Source organism: Schistocerca nitens, chromosome 6 (assembly GCF_023898315.1).
Source record: "Schistocerca nitens isolate TAMUIC-IGC-003100 chromosome 6, iqSchNite1.1, whole genome shotgun sequence".
Lineage (NCBI taxonomy): Eukaryota > Metazoa > Arthropoda > Insecta > Orthoptera > Acrididae > Schistocerca > Schistocerca nitens.
In genome coordinates this window covers 357292634-357304794 of record NC_064619.1, presented here as the reverse complement: position 1 = coordinate 357304794, position 12161 = coordinate 357292634, and the positions used below count along the sequence as shown (strand labels likewise).

Genomic DNA, 12161 nt, shown 5'->3' with positions numbered 1-12161 from the left:
CTCTGCACAAGACACAATGATGTTGGAGAAATGTTGCACAACAAATCCCCGTGCTCTGACTGAATAAGATTTTTTCTTTTTAGTTCTTTAACGATATCTGTTAAACTAGTCACTTTTAATTGCAGTCTCTTTTGTTTCAGTCTCATATTCCGCAGTTTTTTTCTAGATTCATTTAGTTTTTGTTGGGTATTTTATAGTTTTTATTTAGTTATCGTTAAATCAGTTTTTGGTACTTTTTCTGGCACTGACGATAGAATAGGCGAAGTAACACGTTTGAGAACTCTTCTTACCTTTGAAGCTGATGTTGATGGTTGTACATGTGGTGGATGTGAACTAAATATCGATGGAATTGCATCTTTTTTCAAATATCTTTGAAAAGGAGAAGAATTCTCGAAACCTTCCTCGCTGAAATGACAGCTGCAGATATGGCTGTGAGTTGAAGGTTTCCAGTTGTCTCTTCTGATCGCTCGAATCCATTTCTCCTTCAGTTCTGGATCGTTAGGAAAGCGGTGGAAAGAAATTCTTCTCCTCTCGATATTTTCTTTTTTCTTCTGCGGTTATTACAACCGTACGCCACACACATACTCATTCAAAAGCAGGAAAATTTTCGCGCACAACACCAAAATCTCACACAATAGCAACTCGTCTTCGAGGAGGAGGAAGAGGAGATTAGTGTTTAACGTCCCGTCGACAACGAGGTCATTAGAGACGGAGCGCAAGCTCGGGTGAGGGAAGGATGGAGAAGGAAATCGGCCGTGCCCTTTCAAAGGAACCATCCCGGCATTTGCCTGAAGCGATTTAGGGAAATCACGGAAAACCTAAATCAGGATGGCCGGAGACGGGATTGAACCGTCGTCCTCCCGAATGCGAGTCCAAACTCTACTCCGACTCTACACCGAACCAACACTGGACTGAACAACGAAAAGCTCTAGACTGCATACCTGTTCGCATAAAGGAAGGAATTAACGGTACCCAGGCGGGAACGGCAGCGCAGGGCCTCAGCGCGGTAGGTGCCCAGGGAGGCGGGGTTACCTGGCACATCCCGCGCCGGCCGAAGGCCGCTCTATATCCTTCTATGGTCTATGCTCTGTGGCTGCAACCGACCACCGGCCACCGTCAGCTGTCACCTACGTCATTCAGCGTGTGGGAGACATCAAAACAGTTTGTTTCGGTGTGAATCATCTTGCCGTCTGACAGCTCCGTGCCGTGTAAATCCCGTGTAAATCGTCAGACTGATGAAGACAATTTGCTTGAAGTGCCAGGGTATTCCACTGAACAGGAATTTCTACCTAATGAACGTTCAGATGTGCAGCAAGGGAGTTTTGTGTACAATCTATGTCGCCTCCGAGTCACAGTATTTGAGAATGGTGTAGGGCTTTTCTTAATTTACTTCTCTCATGTACAGTGACGGACAAAAATCTCATCACCGAAAAATAATTAATGTTGAGTAATGAAATTTTGGGAATTCATTTCTCTAGGTATAATGTTTAATTGATTAACATTGCAAGACCATAGATTAAAGTAAGAACGAGGTAAGTCATTGAAAATGTGACTTGTTGGTACTCCAGTAACCTGTGTAATGTGGATGCATTGTTTTGTACAGGTGCCTAGAGCGCTCTTGCTGTCATACGAAATCCCACCCCAGACTATAATCCAGGTGTAGTTCTAGTGTATCTGTCATGCAGACAGGTTCGTTGCAAGCCCTCAACTGGTCTAATAACACACGGCCATCACTGGCACCGAGGCGGAACCAGATTTCATAAGTAAACAGGACAGCCTACCACACTGCCCTCCAATTAGCTCTAGCTTGACACCGCTGAAGTCGCGAATGGTGGTAGTTTGGATCAGTGGAATGATGTACGCTGAGGCACAGCCATACACCTAACACGATGGTCGTCCTTCTTGGTAGGGCCACGTGGCAGTCCGGAGTCTGATATTTTTGCAAACGTACATTCTCGTGGCAGCCGCTGCCACCAATCATATACGCATTCTTGCCCAACATCTCACAAAGTCCAGTCTTGAAGGCAACTAACCCTCACGATCGTATTGCATGTACTTAAAGCACACCTGATTTTCATTCTCATAGTGGTGCTACCAGCACGAAAAGTGAATAGACGTCATCTTCCTGATGTAGAAACACTCCTACCAATTTCCGTTCATGTCGCTCAATTCGTTCTTGCTCTTGCTGTTTTTTCCGTCGATGTATATCAATATGCATACGTAGTGGCAACAATTGTTTATCATTATTAATAAATATATGTGTAAGAAATGAGCCAGTGGTGTACAAGGGTACACAAAAAGTAAATTACTCATTATCATGGCGGGATAAATAGCTTTTATTGAATGCTGCACTACATTCAAAGTGAAATAGATACATGACACTATCTTTGACGTAGTCAGTAAGTCTCTGTAAATATCCGTGGGAACGTTCGACCAGTTCCTTGACGATGAAAACCCACTGCTCGGTCGTGGAGCCATTAGAGAATACCTGTGTGAACGACCTTGTTACGCGACCGTTTTTCTCAAACTCTCCTGTTACTGGTGTAAAACCTGAAATAAAAAAATAAAAAAAATCAAGTCCGAATAAGTGAGCACCAGTGATTACTAGTACTTAACTATGTAGATTACAAACTCCTACTCTGAGTTACACACAGACATAAGTAAGTCACCTCTATGAAAGCATCCCCCACAAGGCTGTAGGTGAGAAGACGCGCCATGGGTCATAAACAGGCAGGAGAAACTGCCCAACAGAATACACAGAAGGTCTGCTGGGCCACTTACACGCGTACGAAGGTCGTCACGGGCGGTCGGACTGGACAGTGCTCTGAGGAAATCTGACTTGGCGTTGGACACACAAAAAGTCACAATGCACATATGCACATTGTATCTCTAGGTTGCGAGAATTTAAAAAAAATAAAAAAAATCAAAAAGATTGTTTTTAGCGCGCTGTGTGTGGTCCGCGGAAGGTACGGTTGGCAGTCAGAATTCGCCGAAATTCACATGCCTTTGAGATAATACCTTAGAGAGTGGAATGGGGACAGAGTAGCTCGAAGACTGTGGGACATCGACACTGCGTTCAGGCCCCCGAAAAAACCTGAATGTTTAACGAAATGCAAAAACAACTATGACTGATTAACCTACACCGATTAGAAGTGACAGTAAAACCACGACTGTGCTCATAGAGGACCACCCTTATTGGCCAGCACATTAAGGTTGACAGACAGGGGGAGAGAATAGGACATAGCTTTCTTTTAATTTTGTAACTAGTTAGCCCTCTGAAATAAGAGTAAGGGAGGGAGAGTAGAATGTTTTAAGACAATTTCTTAGTAGTCTCCACTCGCTATATTTATCATTCAGCTAATCAAAATTACATGATTCCAGAAAAACACAGAGAATCACGTCTTCCTTATCGAAAGCGCACTGGAGAAAGTCACCCCTGTGTCAGACTTTGCGAGCAGGCTTATGATTTAGGCGTCTTGATGGACAGGCGCCTTCTCTGACAGATTTGACTTCAGTTCACATCAGATCAAGTTGAACTTAGATGCAGTCTCAAGATGTTGTTACAGATCTGATGACTAACTGTGCACCCACTTTAGTCCCTACTTGCAAATTATGTGTATGGCGAGACACAGCCGCAACAGCGAGGTTAACTGTAGGGAAAATGAGTCATTTTTATCAAGATTCACTAATGTCAGTCTTAATTCTGAAGACTTGCCAGCAGTTAAAGGTATAGTATGCTTTCAACTCGGGCCGCAGGTGCAAACGCATACCATTCTTCAGTACTTTCCATCTTCACGCACCAACTTTCTGGACTCGCAGTGAGACTCACGCGACTGTAAACGTGTTATTGAGATCCCGTCTCACGTGTGCAACGCATTAATATATTGTTGACAATGATCGTTAAACCATTTGTATACCACTACTTATATGCAATAAGCAGAGTTAATTGAGATCTTTGCTTAATTCAGTAGATAATAAATTCCTTGGTCATTGTTATGGAGGGCAGCGATTCACTCGAAATTATGTCAGTTAGCCAGCACGTTGGAATACATTCACTTACAGATGCCCAGATAAGAGAAAAATGCAGCACCCAGAAATAATGACCTGTAGAATGCGTAGAACTGAAAAGTAAGGTAACTGCTAAGGACTGTGGAGGTATAACTAACATGAAGGACTGACTGCGCCGCCTCATGGCTGAACGAGAAGGTAACGTCAAACTCAGTTACTGAAGAGAAATAAAATTAAATGGAAATGAGTAATAAAACGCAATCACTCATCTTTGTCGTCAAAGGTTATAATATTGTTTTTAGGTGACTTCGCATTGGCAGAATGTACGGTCTTCAAGAAATAGATTTGTCACTTAGTGACATTTCTGTAGCTATAAGGGGTGGAAAAATTAGGGAAACACCGTAAGCACAACACTTTACTATGCTTTAAACGGTGTAGGAAACCGGTTGGCGTTTCGAGTAACTTCCAATCGTCTCGGAATGCATAAATACTGATCCAGTGTTTGAAATACCAAGTACTTAGGCTACCTTGGCCACGGAACCATCCACCATTCAAGCACCAACAATTTTCCCACGTTCGAATCCACACAGCTCGCAGCTACACAGAACACTGTTCTGGCCACGACCGCACTTGCAACGTATTGAGGACATTGAACAGGTGCTATTTGTGGGCAGATACAACAGCGCAATCTGCAGGCCCGGCTAGCATCTGAATTTATGTTTAAGCAAACCTTTCTCGTGGTGTGTCCATTTTTTGTCTAAACACTGTAGGGGCAACGTCAGTCATGTGTGCGTATAGCTGGTAAAAGGAACAGTTGCATCCGCAGCGATCATAGGGTGGAGGATAACGCAGTATGAAGCCGTAATGAACCATACACTCCGGCCCACAATGTAACCCCAGAGGCTGGCTCACTACAGCGGTTGAGAAGCCGTCTACGTGCGTGTTCGAAGCCGCCTGTCGCCGACTGCATTGCTGCGTCGTATACCACTCCGATTACTTCCACTGTCCGGGAGCCACAGGGTACAACTGACACGAGAAAGCCGAAGCCGTCGCGTTGAATAGCCAAAAGTAGTGTTTTCGGACCAGTCTCGCGTCATCACATCCTTTAGTGATGGGCACATAACTTAATGTGTCTCACGCTACCGTGATTCCCGTAGTCCATTATTGAACAACGTATGGAAAAACTGCTGCTTTCAAGCGCACCTGGATACGACGAGGCAGTCTAAACAGCGGTCATTGAGAATGAGAGGATTTAGAGGCCAAGATACCGACAGTATTTGACGTAACTGAACATTCCGTTTTTCAGAATAACAGCAGCTGGCCCACTCGTTCGCCTGAGATGTCGCCCAAGGAACATTTCTGGGGTGTGGATAGTCGATAACACGTCGGTCATGGACCTCGCACACAAACCACGTCGAAGAAGATACGTTAGAAACATATGCAGGCCACCTTTGATTTCAAGTATCACGCTGACACATCTGTTTACATAATGAATTCTCATAGCCAGACGTGATGTACAGCGTAGTAATCGAAATGTTTTGTTATTGCCTTCTATCTGTTAGATGATATAAAATACATTTCCGTCAGATACTCTGCTCCAGCAATGTTTAGTAGCGTTCATTTACAAGAAATACTTAATAAATTACGCAGCTATACCGTGAAAAAGTTTAGTAATGCGTGGATGTGTGAAGAAATTTAAACTCGAACTCTATTTATAACACTTGATTTATATCTTCTAATAAACTGCTGCGTTGTATTCAGGTTCTCAAGGTTACTCTTCATGTCAGAAATAATCGCAGTAGATATTTCTTACGTACAGGAAATTCGAAACTTTCTCGAGAAGCAGTATAAACATTTCCTTTTTATTACCCGGATCCAGGTTTTTTGTTTTGGCGAATGCTGGGATGCTTCCAACAGCAAGGCCGTGGCCATTTACCCAGATACTCTTGCAGAACTGAAATAATGTAACGTCCTTTAAGGTTCTCGCAGTAGACACGGGTTTCTGACCCACCTTCTTATATCAAAATAACACGACCATTACTTCCTCTTAAGTTTTGGCTACAACATCGAGAGTAATTCTCGGCATGATATTGTGAGGCATCTGTTTTAAGTGGTGGGAGTACTATCCGTATGAAATACTGCTGTCGTTGTCAGTATCGTGCCGTTAACAGCGCAGGATCGTGGATGAAAGCCAGGGACCGAGTGTCGGCCGACGTCACAAACTTATTAGTTAACCTCGCTGAGACAGGACTTGAGTCTCGCTTTAAGGCTTTACAGGTACGAACGTAGCCACCTATCTTACCCGTTCTTTACGGTCTTTCTCCTACGGGAAATGACACCCATCTGAACCGTCAAGTAACGGGAAAAATACGACACACTCTCGTCTACGAGACTGCTTGGCTCATATGCCCACTAGTTTATTATTATAGCGCTGCATTCATTTTCGATATCTTGTTAATTACATCATTTAATACATAAACAATTAATCAAGGATCTTGTCTACTACTCTCTTTGAATAGATTAGTTGATAGTTTGAGAAGAACGTCGGAAATCAAAAAAGACGAGCATTTTTTCCATACACTCCATGTTTCCTCACTCAAGATCAGAAACATGGAAAACATGATATAACAGATATTTTCTGTATTTATGCTCTCAAGATCATAAACACGGAACATATTATATAACAAACTGTTATGGAAGCGACAGTGGCAGGCAGCTGTGTGGACATCACAGGCACTGCATTACGTAATTTTTGAACGTGAAGCAGGTTTTTACGCACTCCACTACCTGTGGAACATTTTCCTCACTATCCGGACAACGACTTGACGCATTCTGTAAAAATACTGTCGCATAAGTAAAGCGTCTTTTGATAGGTGCCAATCTATATTTCATATATATGTATGACACGAAAGTCTCGGTCAAAACAAAGCTGTCATTTCTACTGTACAGCCTTTAAATCTCCTCTCCCTCGTATTTTGTGTGCTTCATGATACGTATTGCCTTCGCAATCGTTGCTCAAGAAGCTGCGGCTTTCCGTGCAGTAGCTGGTCAGCAATTGAGTCCTAGCCGAGAGGTGAGGGAGCGGGCCCTGTTGTAATTACATAGTGTCGCGCTTCGCTTCAGCAAAACACTGGCTGCCGCCTGATGTGGAGACGAGTAATCGGCAGTCTGATTTATCACGTACGTGAGTCCTGCGGGATAGTTTACTTCTTAAATACTACCAGTAAGAGTAGCACCATGGAGTTAATTCCACCAATTCCGAGTTTCGGAAGCGTCTTTCGAGATTGCTTTGCCTGCCAGAGAGATTTGGATAATGAGCTGATGCTTGGATGAAAGTCATTGTCAGTGACCAGAGGACATTGTTTTCGAATAAAAAAGAATGAAAATAAAAAAAATTGTTGTAAAAGAGTAATAGACTTTGCATCTTCTACGGCACTGTCAGCACTCGTAGCAAATCAGTTTTGTTTTACCGTTACACCTCGGAATCTCTGTAAGAAATATAACAGAAATGGCCGCTCGCAGAATAGCGGTTAAGGAAGGGATGCTGGTGGGGGGCTTGGTGCTCAGTTAATATTTCAGCTTCGAACATGGGGTACAAGTTTTTGGGTTTAGCTCGGGCCAGCGGCCGTTTGTATAGCCATTTGAATATTTGTCTCACTGTAGTTATTTGTATTAAGCAAAGTTCAAAGACGAACCAGAGCTGGCAACCAGGCAAATTGTGCGATTAATTTCTATTGGAAAAGATTTTAGTTTGGGATGAAATTAATTCTCAGCTAATGGTGCCATTTGTATGTGCACCGTTCGGGTTGTACGTGCAAAAACAATCATCCTTGTTCGGAATTTATGGGCAAAAGCAGTCACTCTTAAATGGCTCTGACTGGAGCGAGACCGATGGTTCAAATTAGGTACACCGGTGTATCGGAACCACGGTATGTTTTAACAGTTGAAAAAAATCTTACTTCTTTTGGATTTTGCGAGCGGAAATCCGTTTTTCTGGGAGTTTTTTTTAAAGCGCGACACTTCTATACTTTAAAATTTTACGGATCGGTTCATACTTCACACGAAGGAAGAAAAATGCTTAAAGTCAAAACGATTCTATTTATTCAGTAATCTTCATCCGTTATCGAGATACAATGATTTAAAGCCGAGCAAAATGTAGCATGTAAGATTCGTTCATATGTGAATTGAATGAGCGAAAAAAAAAAAAAGAAACATTATTACGTAAAAGATAAAAATCACTTTCAAAAAGCTAACTTCACTCGGATTCTATGTGCAAAAAACTCGCGCGCCGCTTCTGTGTTTCAGACTTCTAATAATCGGTTCACATTTTGTAAGACAAATTCATGAATTAGTGGCCGAGCGGTTCTAGTCGCTTCAGTCTGGAACCGCGTGACCGCTACGGTCGCAGGTTCGAATCCTGCCCCGTGCATGGATGTGGGTGATGTCCTTAGGTTAGGTTTAAGTAGTTCTAAGTTGTAGGGGACTGCTGACCTCAGATGTTAAGTCCCATGGTGCTCAGAGCCATTTGAACCATTTTTACCTGTGTGGTGACGGGTGCAAGAACATATAGACACAAATTATGTGCCTCTAGAGAGTGTGATGCATCTGCAATAGGAAGTACCCGAGAATGGGGGCGTATCTTTAATAGGAAGTATCCCACAGTGGAGATGCATGCATCCTAAACTTTAATGACATGTTGGCTCATATTGCACGACCTGACAAATGGTGTTTCGGATGTCATTATGGCATGTGCCATGTTATAAGACATGACATCATGAATCACTTTACTTGACACGATACATTGTATTATGTGACATGGGTATATGTCAAGATATTTTGATTTTAATGTCTTTCAAGCATAGAGGTAAGTCGAAAAACTAGTTACCTTCTTTTACATCCCTAACTCTGCCAAGGACATATTCGCTTTTTTGTGCCAAAGTAAGAGCATTTTTCATTCTGGTATAGATGGAAAAAGCGAATGTTGGCATGGTCTAAAAGTGGAAAAATTACTCGGTGCTTCGCAGATGGGTTCCACAATGGATTATTTCGTTCATTCAGACAATAGGAGTGTTATGAAATGCTTTCCGTATTGCATTATTGGTTCAAACCCGTGTCCGATCATCCTGATTTAGGTTTTCGGTTATTTCCCTGCATCACTGCAGAATGGTTTCTTTGAAAAAGCAAGGCCGAGTTCCTTCCTCGTCCTTCACTAATCCTATGGGACCGATGACCTCGCTGTTTGGTCACCTCCCCCCGTAAGAACCCTTCATTGTTTCCTTCTAATGGGAAAGGGGTGATGGTTCTTTTTGGAGAACATTGATTTATACGATTCTCGTGATGGAATTTATGTGTAAGAGCTTGAAAAAAACATTGAATGAGAGATAAACATACCTCCTCTTTCATACACATGATTTTCAATGTATTGGCAATTTTGTCGCTCAACACTAAGGCACTTTTGCGTCAAGCTGCACCGTTCCTTATCAACAGATCCTTGCATGTACTGACAAATACCGTGATCTTCTTTGTCGGTTTCTTTGTTACATTTATTACAAGTAGACTGATTCCTTCATGTTATTTGGTATATTTGCTTATACGAGTTTTGAAGCAACAGGTCAGATGTAGGACTTTGGATGCCATAATAACTTTATAAATTTAGACCCAATCTATTAGGAGCAATGACTCTGTAACATAACGGGTTTATGTCACTAATATTCTTATCTACTATTTCTCTAATAAACATTCAGTTTTATACCTCAATTATCTGTTCAAACGGAACAGTATGTTATAAAATGTAGCCAAATATTCAGGGGAACTATTAGTACGAAATCTAAGATTCTTCCAGATCAGTGGAAACTGCAAACGTGAGATAACTGGATTAATGGCAAGTAAAAATTACCAGTTTTCTAATAATTTCATTTCACGAGATGAGACACACGTTATTGCCATGTATTACCGTCGTTATTTGTTCTTTGCGTAGACAACTTTGGAAGCGGACGTTTACCCCATCTAGATTTCCCATACTGTTACGTGGGAGGGTTCTGAGACCTGGCTGAGTGGATACTGTTTTGTTTTTAATATTTTTTCTCGACTTTTCTTACTGATTTAAAAGGCGTCCTCCCTGTTTTCATACATTGTTGTAGTATTTCGCTCTGCTACATCCAACATAGTGAATCATACGTTCTACGTTTGCACATCGTCAACTCAACCTTGGTCACTCTTGCTCTTAGATACCACTTTTGACACAGCTTGTGGCTTCTGATCAGATGTCCTTCCCTGAATTTTGCTACAGTTTTCCCTTCATTTAATAGAACATATGGGAGACACTCATATTTCTCCAGTTGTACACTCAATGCTCAAATTTATAATCTCTGAAACAGTAAAGAGCTAGCATTAAACACACGTTGAATAATCAATAATGTATTTTCGAAGCAAATTCTGACCACCTGAAGAGTAATCTGAAGGCTTTCGACTGAAAGCTGTGGTACCAGGTGACGTTTCTTTTAATTCCATTCGCCGAGGCGGTCGCTGAACTCACCTCCAGGTAGTCGCTGCATGCGGACAGCAGGACGCGGTGGGCCTTGAAGCGTCGGTCCGGACACCACAGCGTCACGTCGACGAACGCGTTCTCTGTGAAGTATCCGCAGAGCCGCTCCAGCAGCTGCGCCTCGTGCTGGTCCCAGCGCACCAGCAGCAGGTTGTCATTCGCCTTCTGCCAAAAGTTGGTCGCCACGTAACGATCACATATTGATACACCACACGAAGTAGCGTACAAGTTTTTTTAAAGTGCACTGAAAGGGTAACTACTCCCCAACATTAGGCAATGGGAAGCAAGCACTCTTTTTGTGATTGATTCTACAAGGACTTGCAGTAGTGATGTAATGTAAAGGAATGATCGTTCACGGAATATTGTTCCTGTATATGACAGAGTAATATACGAAAGAATGGAAAATGAAATTGAGGTTCTGTTAGTTGACGAACAGTTAGGTTGTAGGAAAGGTAAAGGCACAAGGGAAGCTGTTCTGACGTTGCGCCTGGTAATGGAAGAAAGACTTAAGACATTCAGGGAATATATCGACCTAGGTAACGCATTCGCAATGCTCTCCACAGTGGAACTGAGGTAGAAATCCAGAATGTGTTGAATGGACTGAACAGTCTAATGAGCACACACTATGGGTCGAGAGAAACCCGAAGAGAAACAAAAGTAATTAGGAGTAGCGGAAGTGGGATTTCTGATAATCACAGTTGGGGAGAACGTAGTAGACGATATAAAGAAGTTCTGCTATCTTGGAAGCTAAACAGGGACAAGAAGAAGGGAAATATTGATACCAAGATGTATTAGCATCAAATGACAACCTCCATGGCACTTGAGGAGCTGTGGAGTGCAATAGAAGTAGGCGAAGAGAGAGATTTGAATGTGTTCAACAAATAATTGAGGTTGTTACCTGCTTCCTCAATTCGCTACTATTATCATTGAGCCGCGAAGGCTTCATTTCGTCTTTTCTTCCCCCTTCATTTGCTGGCACCTCGCTTGGTGGCACGAATTACTCCGAGCTTCCTGTCTATTATCGCTGGTGTAGAGTCAATAAAACAGGCCGGATTGTGTGAAGTTGGAAAGAGTCTGCGTACGTGGCGGAGGGCAACACGGACAGTGGTCGGCCCGTCGGTTGTGTGGGTCGATTGCTCTGTTTGTACGGAGACATTGTTTACAAGCGTACCGTTAGTGGCTGCATCGAAGCTTCCACCACGCCCTTCAATGTGCTTCATCTGAACTGTCTTCAGTTACGCCCATTCTGAGCACTTCTGGATGGCGGCGTTTTGCATTGAACTCAAATAATGCAATAACGACTTCTTGATGTAGCGGTGATTGATATCGCTCGTGCTATATGCCCGCCTCTGTCACTCTCACTTTATCGACCTCAAAAACATTTTTCACGCGTTGTAAGTATTGTTGACCGCAACTGGTCTGTTTGAGTTTGGTCCATTTAATGTTTAGCAGTTGTTGCGCACGTGTAACGGTGGCTGCTTGCCGTTACAGGTACTACTCGATGTTTTGCGTTACTGTTACTTGTTTACGCTACAAGCTGTTGATACTTTAAATCTGGTGGCATTCAAATTATTTTCCTGTGAGCCGTCAGGCCGTTTGTTGTTACCCT

At 42.6% G+C, this 12161-nt stretch overlaps 1 protein-coding gene across 1 annotated transcript in view; it reads right to left on the bottom strand.

The window, feature by feature from the left end:
• The window catches only part of LOC126262488 (zinc finger protein 384-like), a 463059-nt gene that overhangs the window by 53066 nt on the left and 397832 nt on the right, over positions 1–12161 (bottom strand). Inside the window, exon 3 of the mRNA XM_049959153.1 lies at positions 10544–10717. Within this exon, the coding sequence (XP_049815110.1) occupies positions 10544–10717 (174 nt within the window). The remainder of the gene's footprint in view (positions 1–10543; positions 10718–12161) is intronic.